Raw genomic sequence first — 13,907 nt, forward strand, 5'->3', positions numbered from 1 at the left:
TCAGAATTGAATGCGTTTGTACAGTGCTTTTCATCCCACAGGATTCCAAAGCACTTTGCATTGAGGAGGGAACTCATTGATCACGCAGCCCCCAGCTAGATCATGCACAGAGCTAATGTGCCAGCAGTCCCACTACACAGCAGATCAAGTAAAGCAGTGAGAAATTATGTTACAAGTTCAAGTAAAGGGGAACTTTAGGTCATATAGGTCTGATAGTTCAAGCCAAGACTGGAATTACATGTAAGTCTCGACACTTTTATGAATATAAATATGAAGCTTGTGTAATGGTAGATCTGTTTATTGAATTTAGTGAAAACTTTGGCTTAACTCGCTCAGCTGAGGGCCAACCTCCATAGGCTGGGGAGGCTAGGATCCCCGTACTTGGTGAAAAGGCGACCAAGGGGTAGCTGCAAAGGTGGAGGAGGCAAAAACGAGCGAGAAAGAGGAGAAGGCTGTATATGTGAACTGAGGCGGTTACATCAGAATTAGGTGAAAGTTATGTCAGCTGAGCTTAATTAGTACATCTGCCTTCATCCCTCCCAAACTTTCGTTAGGAGTCCATCAATGACTGGGTCAGGACCTTGGCTTAATGGCTCATGCACAGAAGAGCACCTCTTGCAAGCTGGACCCGAACCAAGAGCACCACTCACTGACCCACCAACACCACTAGCAATGGCAACCTGGGGAACTGGATGGGCGAAATGAAAAGATGATCTTTTTCAGTTACTTGGAGCTTTTGAGTGACTTTTACCAGCTCCCTGGGGATTATAACACCCAAGAATTAAACGTATTAAAAGGTTTATGGGCTGCTGTAGTCACGAAAACTTTGGCTTAACCTGCTTCGTTGAAGGCTCACCTCCTGGCCGTAGGACAAGGAGGCTGGGATCCCTCCTGAGGAGTGAGTGACCAAGAGGCGACTGCAGAGGCACAGATTACGTAGTGTTCGGATGCAAAAGACAGGTGTGCGAGGGTGAGATTATGTAGAGGTTTTATAATATTTAGGTGAGGAAAAGATGTCAGGGTTGTCAGGTTGTGAGGATGTCAAATTACTACAAAATTTTTAATTGAACTTGGCTATTGTCATCCCTCCGAAGAGGGCTATTGTGAGAATAATGTTCACAACTCAACTTCCGCCATTCTACCTGCCTCTTTCCTATCCCTCCACCTCCTACAATCTCCAGCCACAGCCCCGGATCAAACTTTGTGATGTGTAAATTCACGTTCTAGAAACAGGGGTCATTTTTCTCTTAAAAAAGGCAACAATAAAAATCATCAATAAATACACATTTTTCCCAATTTCACAAATGTATAAAGAATAATATTGAGATGATAATGACAAAAGAAAAAACTTTACCCCCTTAATGCATACTAAGGCCTTTTCCATCACAGATACATGTTGTGACAGAATGTAGAGCTTGGTGGTAGAAGGGGAGTGCCGTGGGACCAAGGTGTTGAAAAGCTTACACCTCTTCTAACCTTGCCAGTACCAATTTGTAGCACTTTGGAACGTAGCAAAGGCTTCTTGATCTACAACTCACAGAAGGCCCTGGGAGTAGTTGATGGCCCACTGATCATTTGCCCTGGGTCAATGAGTCACAGCTGCTTTCATTTATGTCTGTGTGTTTGTGTAGAAGACGATGAGGCACACAAAGCTATTAGTTATGAGATATTTAATTTGTTCAGCTTGTAGTTAGAAAGCTGTTTGGCACAGTACAAGTGGCTTTAAAGACAAGAGTGTTTGTGGAAAATGTCTGTTGGTTGGTTTTATTTTGGACTAGTCCCCCAACCCTGTAGACAACACTGTACAAAGAGTCCTGCTAGGACACCAAAGTAGAAATATTTTTTAATTTGACATGTTTTTTCTGTTTAAACTGTAGGGGAACTTTGTAAATAGTGTGTCTTCACATCCATTAAATAAAAGCACCTTTTGCTTAAACAAATGTGATTAAAACCTCCTAATTACAGTAGATTCCAAATTTAACCTGGCTATGGAGATCAGAAACCCCAGCTGTTACAATGTCTATATTTTAAGATTCGTATGTTGACTTTACAGGACGTTCCCTTTTGACAAAAAATTTGTAGAATGTTTGACACACCAGTCACTATATTTAGATGAGCATTAGCAACTGGATTTGTGGTAATCATCAGCACATGCTCAATCAACAACTACAGCCAAATACGTTGTGTCATCTTCTCATTATTAACAATACTATGGTGGCACAAATCTTTTGGCCATAGCTATATCTTTGATAGTGAATGACTGATAACTAACAGCTGCTTTTCACATTGCATACTAAGCCTCTGCCAGCCAGCTTCTATAAATAAGCACGTAATGTGAGTTAATACTGTTACTGACCAAGATGACTGTGTGTTTTTAAGCCTGGGTGAGAAGTAAATACAATAAGAAGCCCTCATATCAGAAATACTGTAGTAGAAAATTCACAACTTCAAAAGTTATACCCAGAAATCATGTTCAGTTGTACCTGTAGACATTTTTTGAGCCTACTTTACAGTATATTATATGCCAGTCGTGAACCCCACCACAAACATCTTCCCAAACCCAGTGTCTTTTTGCCTTGAGGCCAGGGTTAGAAAACCCAGCACTTTAACTCCATTCATTTAGTAACACCATTGGTTTAGCTGATCCTGCAGCTGAAGTTCATGTCAGTTAACAAAGGACTTGCCCAATGATAGGAAACACTGTGCAATGACACCAGGGTGAAAAGCTGGATGCAAGATTCCAATAAGCGTCGTCAAAACTGACAAATATGCATCTCTGTGACAAGTGCGAGCCATCCTAGTCACTGGTGGGCTCTAAGCACACATACAGTAGCACCACTCCGTAGACTCTGCTATGCCAAACTGCTGGGTTCTCAAAGTACTTTACACTGTCTAAATTTCTGGGAGACATCATGTGCTGATCACTGTTACATTAACTTCACCATATGTGTGTTAAAGTTACTTTTAAAATAGCAAGATACAAAAAAGTAATCTCAATGGATACATCTATTTTCTGCTGCCAATTTCAACTAAATTCAAGTATTCTTGGAATTGTTCCACATCCATTGAAACTACTTTGAGATCCAGCTAAAGGATAGATCAAGGTAAACCTTTAAGTATCATATAGCAGGCAGATGCTAGGAGTTTATTTTTTTGATTTACCAGCACTTAAATCATGGCTAGTCATCGTAGAAAATTTTGTTTGCTGCATATTACACCTATTATCAAACAATATTAAGAAATGCATGACCATGAAGTGGTAATTATTACAAGGAGCTCATGCTTAATGGATATTTTGTGAAACGTAAAAGACTTACATATCAGGGTCACCAAGAACGTAATGTCCCATACTTATCAAAAATATTTTTAAATCAATTCCCAGAAGAAAAGTACGAAATTCTAAGTGCTGTAAGATTTAACTTCTCTATGGCTTGATGTGTGGATCAAAAAGTGGAGAAAACAAAAGTGGAGTACAATCATCCTTCATTAAACTAGAACTTTGCTTTAAAGTGCTTAGTAAAGAAAGTTATGCATTGTTGTAACATATTCTTAGTAATTTATTGTGACAAACTATTCAAATACATCCGAAAAGTACCTAAACTCATCTGGTTTATGTCTAGTTGAAAGCACTTGGAATGACTCAGAGACTTTTACAGTACATGTATTTTAATGGGAATTTAGTGTTTTTGCCCACAAGCAATTGTGCTTGTAAGGCAAGGGTCAAGCGTATTATTTTCTTTGTCACCCACGTGTGTAAAAATAATATAAAACTACAAATTATTAAGTTTATGCTTAAACCAAATGTTTAAACCACATAAGTAAATGTGTAATGCATTCCTAATATATGTTGCATTTTATAAAGAATAACAAAATGGATTTGAATTATTAATAACTGGTCATAAATATATCTTAATATGTGATTTTTTGTTTCCTAAACTGCAGTTTAACAAACACAGAAAGCAAGCATTCTTTAATAACGCAGCTGCCTGTGCTAATGAAAAATCTGATTTTCCATTATCTTTAGCACTGCGAATGAGAAAGATTAGCATGCCTTAATACCCAGCCTTGTTTACCATCTGCAATGGTCATTGCCTGTGATGAAACATGATCTGTGAAGAGTTTTAAGGTGACGGTGTCAGAGAAAGATGATCAAGGGGCAGACATGCTTTGAATACTTTCCATCATCATGAAGAGCCCTCTCCATGTTTAAAACGTAATGCTAAGCCAGAGTAGCAGCACTTAAAGAAGGAGAAAAGCTGCTGTATACCTAAACCCAAAAGGGAACAGAAAAATGTCAGAATCAAATCCAAAAGCTAACCAAAAGAAGCCACCCAACAAAAATGTCAAGAAGCTACGGACAGTGAGTATGGTGTGTAACTTGGCAAAAAGCTGGCAGCAATGGGCTTCAGAGAACGAAGAAAGGCAGGCCAGTGAGCCATCTGGATGGACACCTTCTGAAGAGAAAAGGGAAATACTGAACCCGAAGAAGTATCAACATCCCTTACGACAGAAAACTTGTTCCAAAGAAAACACTGGGACTAAACAAACTGCAGTTTCCGATCCAGCAGCAGGAAAATTAGAAAACACTTCTGAAAGTTTACCTCTGGACTCTAAAATAAGAAGCAAGCAAGTGGTGAAAACGGTGACCAGCAAAGTGCAGGAGAAAGGAATGAACATTGGTTACTTAACTGACAAATACCAAAAGGAAAACGAAGAGGTGGATAAAATACTGAACGCAAAAAGTTCTCCAACTCGAAGGCGAAGATGCTCCAATCTGGTCTCTGAACTCACCAAGGGCTGGAAGGTGATGGAGAAAGAAAGCAAGGATTCTATGGGCCCAACTGGGCCAAAGAGGACCGACAGTATGGACACGGAGGACAGTGGTTTTTCAGAGGGCGATGAGAAAATGCAGGAGGTGGCAGAGATGAAAGACAAACAGGTAGAGCCAGAAATCTCACCTGTTAGGATCAAACGGCCTTCTGTTTCAGTGTAAGTATTCTATGGTGTGTTAAACAACTGAACGTTAACATCATAATTAGCGTTTGACAAATATGCTTCTCACCAAACTATTTCAAACAGATTATGTTGTCAGAAGGTTACGTAGCCCAAAGGATAGCATATCACAAATTATTGGCAAATCATCTGAAGCCTTGCACTGCAAAAAATATGGTTCAAAGCACAGCTAGATGTTCCAACACAGCCACAATATGGAGTATGTGTCAATATCTATTTTTGTTAAAACAAGTAAAAGTCCCAGGTGAAATCCAACTGGGAGTATTCTGAATTTGTAGACGAAGGTTGTGCAGCAAGGTCCATAGACGTCTGTAGAATTTCAATGAACTCTAATAATTCTTTTTTACATGAAAGGTCAAAAATGACAAAGGAATCTGACAATAATTACACTATCTACTGTATGAACACACAATTTAAAAAAAAGATACCTCAATGGTTTTTTTAATGGAATTTTAAAAAAATATGCTAAATTAAATATTTATAGATATTTATTATTATAATAGTTTCACTATATACAATAAAACAGCTGTGACTGAAAAAATACTTTCAACAACATTTTGTTTGATAAACAAATTAAAAATAATTCTCAATAGTCTTTATTTAGATTCTATAATTCATTCTGCAACATTTGTAGTGAAAGTCAAACAATTTTATTTCTTATATTCCAATTTGAATGTAAAAAAGAAGCAACATCATATACTTTATAAGAAACAAATTGTGGGTCATTCTAAACTTTAACAGCAATTTAGAATTTAGTCTTTTATTATTAAACAATAAAAATAACCTTCCTAAATCTCAAAGTAATTTCTTTGTGGTCACAGAAATGTTTTTCACCCAATCTAAATTCACAGTGTTGAGAAACACGGAAATAGATTTTCTTTGAAATCTTTGGAATAAATACAGGATTGGCAGTCTGTAGACAATTTACATTAGCATATAGTTATATATTGATACACACAGACATAGTATATACTGTACATCCATACAGTATCCATCCATCTGTGTGGATACTGAGTGTCAGAAGAAATGGTCACTTTATACAAGCATGTTTTTAGAAAAACAGGATATTTTGATTTTTTTATATTGGTTAAAGGCTTTTGACTATTTTAATTATTCATTCATGACCATGATACACTCAAGTGACTAACTTTTGTATAAGCACATCTGGATAAACTGTCAATGCACCCGTTAAAAAACAGATATTTCCCTTTCATAATAAGAACATTGCAGATTTGTTGTTTTTAACTTTAAATGAAAAGATGCTTTTGAACTGTATGGCTCAGTACAGTAATCAATTTATTAAGTCTATTTAATCACAAGTGTCAGTTAATAATGCTGTTGTTTTGCTACTGGTATTATGTTCCGGTATAGCTTTGCTGTTATGCAGGTGGAACAAAGTGATTCCTGATGGGAATAAACACACTATCTGCCCAGGAAGAAGCTGTGAGTTTCTATACCCACATGTATTACCCCATTTATTGTAGAACGCAACAATGCCAGGAACAGGGAGCACCCCCTGTGCTAATTCACACATACAGTACACTCCAATCACCCATTCACCTACTGCCTAACCCTCTCTAAGATACAGATTTCTGATCTAGGCCACAATTCAGCCACAGTGCTTCACACTCACAATGTGTTAGCAAACTCAGAAGAGTGGAAAGAAATAAGAATATAAGAACATAGGAATGGTTTCAAACAGGAGGAGATCATTCTGCACATTTAATCTGTAGCATAATCTCAGTCCAGCCACTCATGATTTGATCTGCCTACAAACATAGGTGACCCAGAGGTCGCTGGTGACACAATACCTTAGAAATGAAAAGGCTGTTTTTCTATTTCTGCTACTCCCCTTCTCTGATGAGGTATAGAACTGTGGCAGGCATGATGTAGCTGCCAGGGCATTTCCCCGTCAGGAGAACAGAAACTTTCTTAGTAATTCTGCCTGACGGATGCAGTATCAACACTGAATGTGTTGGTTCCAACACATGTGTTATCTGTGAAGCATGTCCCATCCAATTGATATCTCAAATCCTCCATCCAGTCCTGTGTTCTCACATGTGCCTTCTCTGTCTACACCATCTGGGGGTTGCAGTGTTGTGAAGTCAGAGTATGGTCTGTCTGTCGCAGGTTAGCTGTAAAGACATGTGACTACCAACAGGAAAGAATACCAGTTAATTTCAGGGCAAAAACACAAAGGGATGATTTAGAGACAACAGTTAAACTAGCCAGCATGTTTTTGAGCGTGGGGGGTTACAGCACACCCACATGTGCACAGCATGAATACACAGCCTCCACACAGAGGGTGCTCAAGTCCTTTCAAACCCAGGACTCAAGAGCTGCGAGGCAACAGCACTAGGCATCATGTCATCCACTATAGTGTTTTAGATAACTTCTTCCCTTTTTTGTTTACAGAAATTAACTCGCATCAGCGTTTAGGGATTCAACTAATTTAGCTGACCGTACTTAATACATGTAGAAAATGCATTTCTACTGTATGTTTTCCACAGGGTGAACAAAGACGTGGATGAAGCCAAAAGGATTAACATCATTGCCAAGAAATACAGCCCAGTGGGGAATCTGAAGAGCAAGTGGCAAAACTGGGCGGAAGAGCACACTGTGAACCAGAAACTGAACCCCTTTAGCGAGGAGTTTGATTATGAGCTTTCCATGTCCACACGGCTCCGGAAAGGGGACCAGGGTTATGGGAGGCCGAAGGAAGGCTCAAAAACAGAGGAGAGAGCTAAAAGAGCGGAGGCCCACATCCATCGAGAGATACTCGATATGTGCTACATTATCAGTACAATGGCTGATCCAGACCCTGATGGCAAGAGCAGGGTAACTTTTGGGGAACTTTTTGATAGATACGTGCGCATCTCAGACAAAGTTGTTGGCATTCTAATGAGAGCCAGGAAGCATGGGAAAGTGCACTTCGAGGGTGAGATGTTGTGGCAAGGACGAGACGACCACGTCATAATAACCCTTTTAGTTTAGCTGCTTTTTAAACTGTAGAGCATTCATGAGGCCAGAAAAACAGGCACCAAGGTGAGCCATAAAACCTTTTTAATGAATAAAGTTATTCATTTTAATTTCACTTCTGACTGGTCCTTTACTGACATTCACACAAATGTGGAATCATTTTATATTTATAATTATAATCCTTCACTATAATTCTTTACACCGCCACAGCCACCAGCCCATTCAATTCCAAAATGATCAAGCTTATTTTGGAGGACCGATACAATGTGGGTATTCTATTAAAATACGGTAAAGGTTGCTCATTACAAACACATATTAATAAGCGGTAACTCTGCACCATATCTTTGTGTAAGTTGGTTTGTCTCTGTTTGATGCCTAAACTGAAGAATGTCCTAAGATTTAATGAAGCAGCAGCGGAAACCGGATTGATATCGTCATCTGACGACGAAGATGAGAGCCATTTACTACATTGACACAGATATAAACCACTACACTTACATCCACAGCTAATATTATAATTCATAACAAACGAACTTTAACAAACTAGATTAGCACAGCAGCAACAGAAAGAGGCACTAGAGGGAACTTCTGGCTCACATGTGAATGTGCTGATTAAAACAATATGTTGTGTTGAACATTAACGGGGCCCCTGGTGGTCTGAGGGCCCTGGACAGTCACCGAGTTTTCCTAAGCCAAGGGCCAGCCATGATTGTGGGAAAGGAAAACATTCTGCTATGTACTGTATTGCATTGCTGAGAAAAGAAATTCATATTTCAGCTTCTATTATTAAACATTACTATTTAAAGGGATTTTTAAATTTAATGAAACCTATATTATACATTCTAACTTTTTTCATTCTATTTGAATGGCAACAGGTCTAAAGATGTCATCAATGACATTTTAGTACTGATGCTACAGTATGTGCTTAATAGTAAATTAATATTGTGTGGTTAGCCATTTTAGGTCTGTGTGCTTTGTAGGAAATATATATGGAAATATATTGTTCAATAATTTTATATACAGTATATAGTTTTTCTCCCTGACTATTTTCATTCAAAAGAAAATTGTTCTGACATCCCCCCTTTTACAAGATTTTGTTTATAGGAAATTAAGCAAAATCTTAATGTTTTTTAACTTACTGACAGATTATAAATATGTAATGTTGTGTTGCCAAGCTTTGTTCAGCTCATGATATTGTAGCAAATTTATAAAAATGTGGGACATACTTCTGCTCTGTATAAACTGATATATTTGGACAAAGACTCAATCTTTTACTATTATTGTATTGTATTTTATAGAATCTGTATTATACAGCTGATTGCTTTGCACTTTCTACTATATTTCTTTCTGACAGCCAATTTTGAAACCAAATCATGGCTTAAGCTCTGAATTTTATTTTCTTTGGCTATAGCATACAAATTAATACTGAGTAAAGACGAAAGCTAACTCTGGTGCTTTCAACAATAGTTCTTGTAGCACATTTACAATTTACAATGAATTTTATATTTCTATAATCTACAAGCGCTGTACATTTAAACATGATTAGGAAATGATTGTGATTGTGATTGTAACACTACTTTTTGTCAAGGGGAACCACCACAGAATGTCACGACACCTCAGTAAGTGTATCAGATGATCACTGACACAGAAAAGCAGTAAGATATAGATAAGAGAATTGTGTCACAGGAAGCCTAAGATGAAACTTGAAGACAACAGACAGAATGGTGTCTTAATACAGTAATAATTATACCCAAAGTGAAGTATACAGTACAACATCAGATTTTTATTAGGGTGTTTTGAAATGTACAGGTAGTTGTACAGAGGCTTAAAAGCTTTTGCCAAGCTGGTATCAGAAAACCTGTGAATGGTTAAAATGGAAGACAGGAAGACCTTATACAGAAAAGATGTACACTATATAGCCATATGTATTGCCTTTAGCTTTTAAAATTCCTTTATATTGTTCTAAGCAGAAGATATATTGTAACTGAGGTGGTCACCCCAACACCAACAACTTTAAATGTATACTGTAACTAATTTAGAGGGGATACTTGTTGTTATACAACCTTGTACACAACCTTGTACTCTTTTCCAACGACACCCACAGTTGGAGTCTGGGATTCTCTAGGATTTCTTTTACAACCAGGACACAATTGCCCATTTAGCATTACTTCCAGCTCACAAAGCATGGCAGAAAAGGAAAGACCCAATCTACCAGCTCATCAACACACTCTGAGTCCTGCTATGATCCACCATTGTTAAGTAGCGCTGTGTGGCTCAGAGTTATGCGACACTTCACACACCACCACTGGCATAACTACACATATTGTACTGTACATTCAACCATGTCCCCAGTTACACCAACGCCAATGATGAATAGTCACTGTCTACTTGTACATGTTAGTTCTCAACTGCTCTTACTGTGATGCAGGCTTTCTAATTTCAGGACTGTCTTGCAAGTCAGTGGCAATATGCTGAGGGCTTCGTATTTTGCAACAGAAAGTATAGTATCTTCCATTGAATTCCATCATCATGCTCCAGCTGATTTCTGACTTTTTTGTGAATTAAAATGTGATTTTCAATAACCAAGAAGCCAGACAATTATATCAGATGGATATGACATTGTGTTTTTGTACGACACACAGGTAAGCAGTTTGCTTTCATTACAATAGGGCTACATATAAAGTTTGGTTGAAGAATTATGCCCCCTGATATTATTTTTCCTTTTACTCTTTGCTATGGCCAGGACACTAATTTTGTCAAACGTATTTACTGTATTTGCCATGTTTTCCAATAACAAATGTACTGTATTGTAAACTGGTCTCTTGTTTGGGAGGAAGTTTACTATAGATCCTAATCTTGCAAAGTTCCTCTCACCTTCATATATAAATCCACAGTAGCAAACAGGGCTTCACAGATCTCTCTTACATTTCCTCCTCCAATCCATCTACATCCTTGCAACAGCTCCCTAGCTCATTCCTCGTAGCAATGATGGAGGTTTGGGTAGCCTTATCCTTGTGGCTAGGCTGCTATTTCCCCAGAATCTTTGACCTTTTGGGCATTGCTGTAGCATTGACTGAAGCCATAAAAATACACTTGAACCAAAGCATTTTTGAAAAACAAGTTACACTACTGTTGAAAACAAAGACGGTCTATGTTGTGAAGTAGACTTTTTTATCTGGTAAATCTAACTTTTACATTAAGGACATGTACACAATGTTTCAAATTCTTCCATCAAATAGCTTGTTAATACTATGTCCTTCACAGAATCAAAAACTACCAACCACCAATCAGTCAGAACACTAAATAAAGTAAACCCCTTCTTGTGGTTCCTGTGTTTATACTGATCTGCCTCCTACTATTTCTTACTGGTGACTAGCAAAGTATTCCAAGGTTATGACAAACTAAAAATCAGAGTTCATATATATGTAATGAATTGGTTTCTTTATTATCAGACACCTTTCTCGGAGGAAGGTTTAAGTATATAACAACTTCACAGTAAATAGTAACTACTGTGAGTCACATAGTGCAACAATGAAGATTAAAAGATCATTCAACAACATAACCAATGACAGTAATCATAATCATAGTTTGAGGATTCACAAAGAATACTGTGCATGACAATGCTTCTGCAGCAGACACCAAGCAGTGCTCTCATGTTGATGAATTGTAGGTTTCTGGATACACTTGAAGAATTAAGGAAGACAAAACATAAACCACCCAGCAGAATTTGGAAGAGATGAAAAGGATGGACCACTGAGACAGAAGAACTAGCAACTAGAGAGCTGCAGCAATCAAGTCCTATAGGGTGATGGAAGGGATTCAGGATCAGAAAGAAAGAAAAAGACATGTTTGTGTCAGGAAAACTATATGTTTACAGTAGAAGAGGGATGGTCAAATGGTTTATGGCAGTGTTAAAGAGAGAGTGGGTGAAAGAATTATGCAAAAAGGTAAGGGAGATCAGTACAGGAAAAAGAAAAGAAAAATGTGTCTGTATCCAGCACATCACGACTAAGGGGCTTTTAGGTATGTGTGACGAATTAGTGGACTTACATAAGAAGACCTGTTCACTTTCAACATAGAAACAGTAAGAGAAACCTTGAGAAGAGTAAATGGAACCAATAGGGAGTGAGTAGATGGCACAAAGAAGCACCAGCCCTTGAGGAACATCTCTTGAGAAAGAACACGGTGAAGATGGAGAGTCACAAATGAAATCTGGTAGGAACAATCTTGGATATGGCAATAGAACAGTCCCAGAAATTCCAGGGTTGGAGAAAGAAGAAAGAGAAGGTCAAGGGTGTCAGAAGCAGCTGAAGGGTCAGTGGGAAGAGAATTAATAACAGATAGTGAAGCAGTTTCAGTGGAATGCTCATGATGGAAACCAGACTGTAAAGAATGGAGAAGGGAGTGTTTCAAGGGGGAAAATGGATAGCTGATGGTGAGTTGCTCTCTCAAGAGCTTTGGAGATTAAAAGGAAAGTAGGAGAGTATAGAGGAGGGTGAGATCAAGAGGAATCTTTTTGAGAATAGGAGTTATTCAAGTTTTTCAAAAGTCCAAAACTAAATCTATCCGTCCATGTATCTAGTTTGCAGTTTTCACTATATTGTGTATGGGTGGTTTGAATAGGCAAACTAACGTTATAAGCACCTATCCAGAATGTTGCAATGTATTTACAGCACATCCTTCCTATGTTAATCCCCTTTTGTGAAATTATAAAATAATGCATCACAATTTTTAAACCTCATCACTGAAAGTTCACTACCTGACCAGGGAACCTCACAGAGATAGGGACTATTATTCAGAAACCGTAAGAACTACTTTTATTGCACTCAACTAATTCTGTGGCTCGATAAGATAATTTTGTGTACCTAGATTTATTTGACATCATTGTGTATGTAACAGAAGAATTAACCACATTTTTAGATTTTCTACTTTAATACTGTATATCTAAATTGAAGTCTCATGACTGCAAACTTTAAAGCAGCAAAATGTGACAAACGCAGACAAACAGGCACATAGACAAGACGAGAATCCAGGAAATACAGGGCTCCCTTCCAAGCCCTGGGCTCAGCGGGTCGGGGAGCGTAAACAGGCCTGTGCTCTCAGGCTTTCTCCCGATAGGCGGGCCATCAGGCTTCCGTGTTCCAAAGCTGAGCGGCGAAGCCAGGAAGGAGTCAACTTAAATAGGGGAGCTAAAACAAGGCACACCAGGAAATAATGCAGGGAATAACTAAAAAGACTAACATGCGGAGGTTGGAGCGCCCTCTGTAGGAGAGGATGGTGACCGTAATAAAAATAATGTTAAGGTTAAGATAAAAACATGTAACCGAGTATATCCATCTAATTTAAGTGTAAATTAATCAATCTTCTGTGGCCCATTCTGAGGTACAGTACACAGATTTATTTTAGGTACATTAATCAAAAATGTTTTACATTGTAAACGTCTGAAATTGTTAAAATTTTAGAGGTAATACAGATTTCTCAGCAGCCTGACAAAAAACCTCAGATTGCTGAGAAATTACAGTATGTTAGATTGTTGTTGTAAAGATCAACATAACCGAGCTATTCTGAGTGTATTTCTGTGATCTCTCCCACCACCCTTGTTGAATTTAGCAAATTAGTCCACAAATTCAGGTAGAAGGATAGGAAGGACCAGACAGAGATGTGTGGTCAGAAATGCTGAGTTCGGATGTTTTTAATCTAGAAATGCCAGCACCACAAGAACCAGTTAAGGTTAATATATGGTTATTCTTAAGTGTTGGGAAGTTAACATGCTGAATAAAACTGAAACAGTCCAGAGTAGCTAGGAAATAAGCAATAGTCTACCACTCAGGAGTATGCATATTGAATTCACCAACAAGTAAAATACCTGTACAGTTTGGATAAAGAAGTGTTAATGCTTCTACAAGTTCAGATAA

General features: G+C 38.1%; 1 protein-coding gene across 1 annotated transcript; it reads left to right on the forward strand.

Moving 5' to 3' along the window:
• Positions 1-4,193: 4,193 nt before the first annotated feature.
• On the forward strand, positions 4,194-8,107 carry abrab (actin binding Rho activating protein b). The gene is made up of 2 exons (XM_088928432.1): positions 4,194-4,989; positions 7,524-8,107. Exons 1-2 carry the CDS (start codon positions 4,292-4,294, stop codon positions 8,005-8,007), a joined length of 1,182 nt encoding a protein of 393 aa, XP_088784558.1. The 5' UTR covers positions 4,194-4,291; the 3' UTR covers positions 8,008-8,107.
• Positions 8,108-13,907: the final 5,800 nt, after the last annotated feature.

Source organism: Atractosteus spatula, chromosome 12 (genome assembly GCF_055471065.1).
Source record: "Atractosteus spatula isolate fAtrSpa1 chromosome 12, fAtrSpa1.hap1, whole genome shotgun sequence".
Lineage (NCBI taxonomy): Eukaryota > Metazoa > Chordata > Actinopteri > Semionotiformes > Lepisosteidae > Atractosteus > Atractosteus spatula.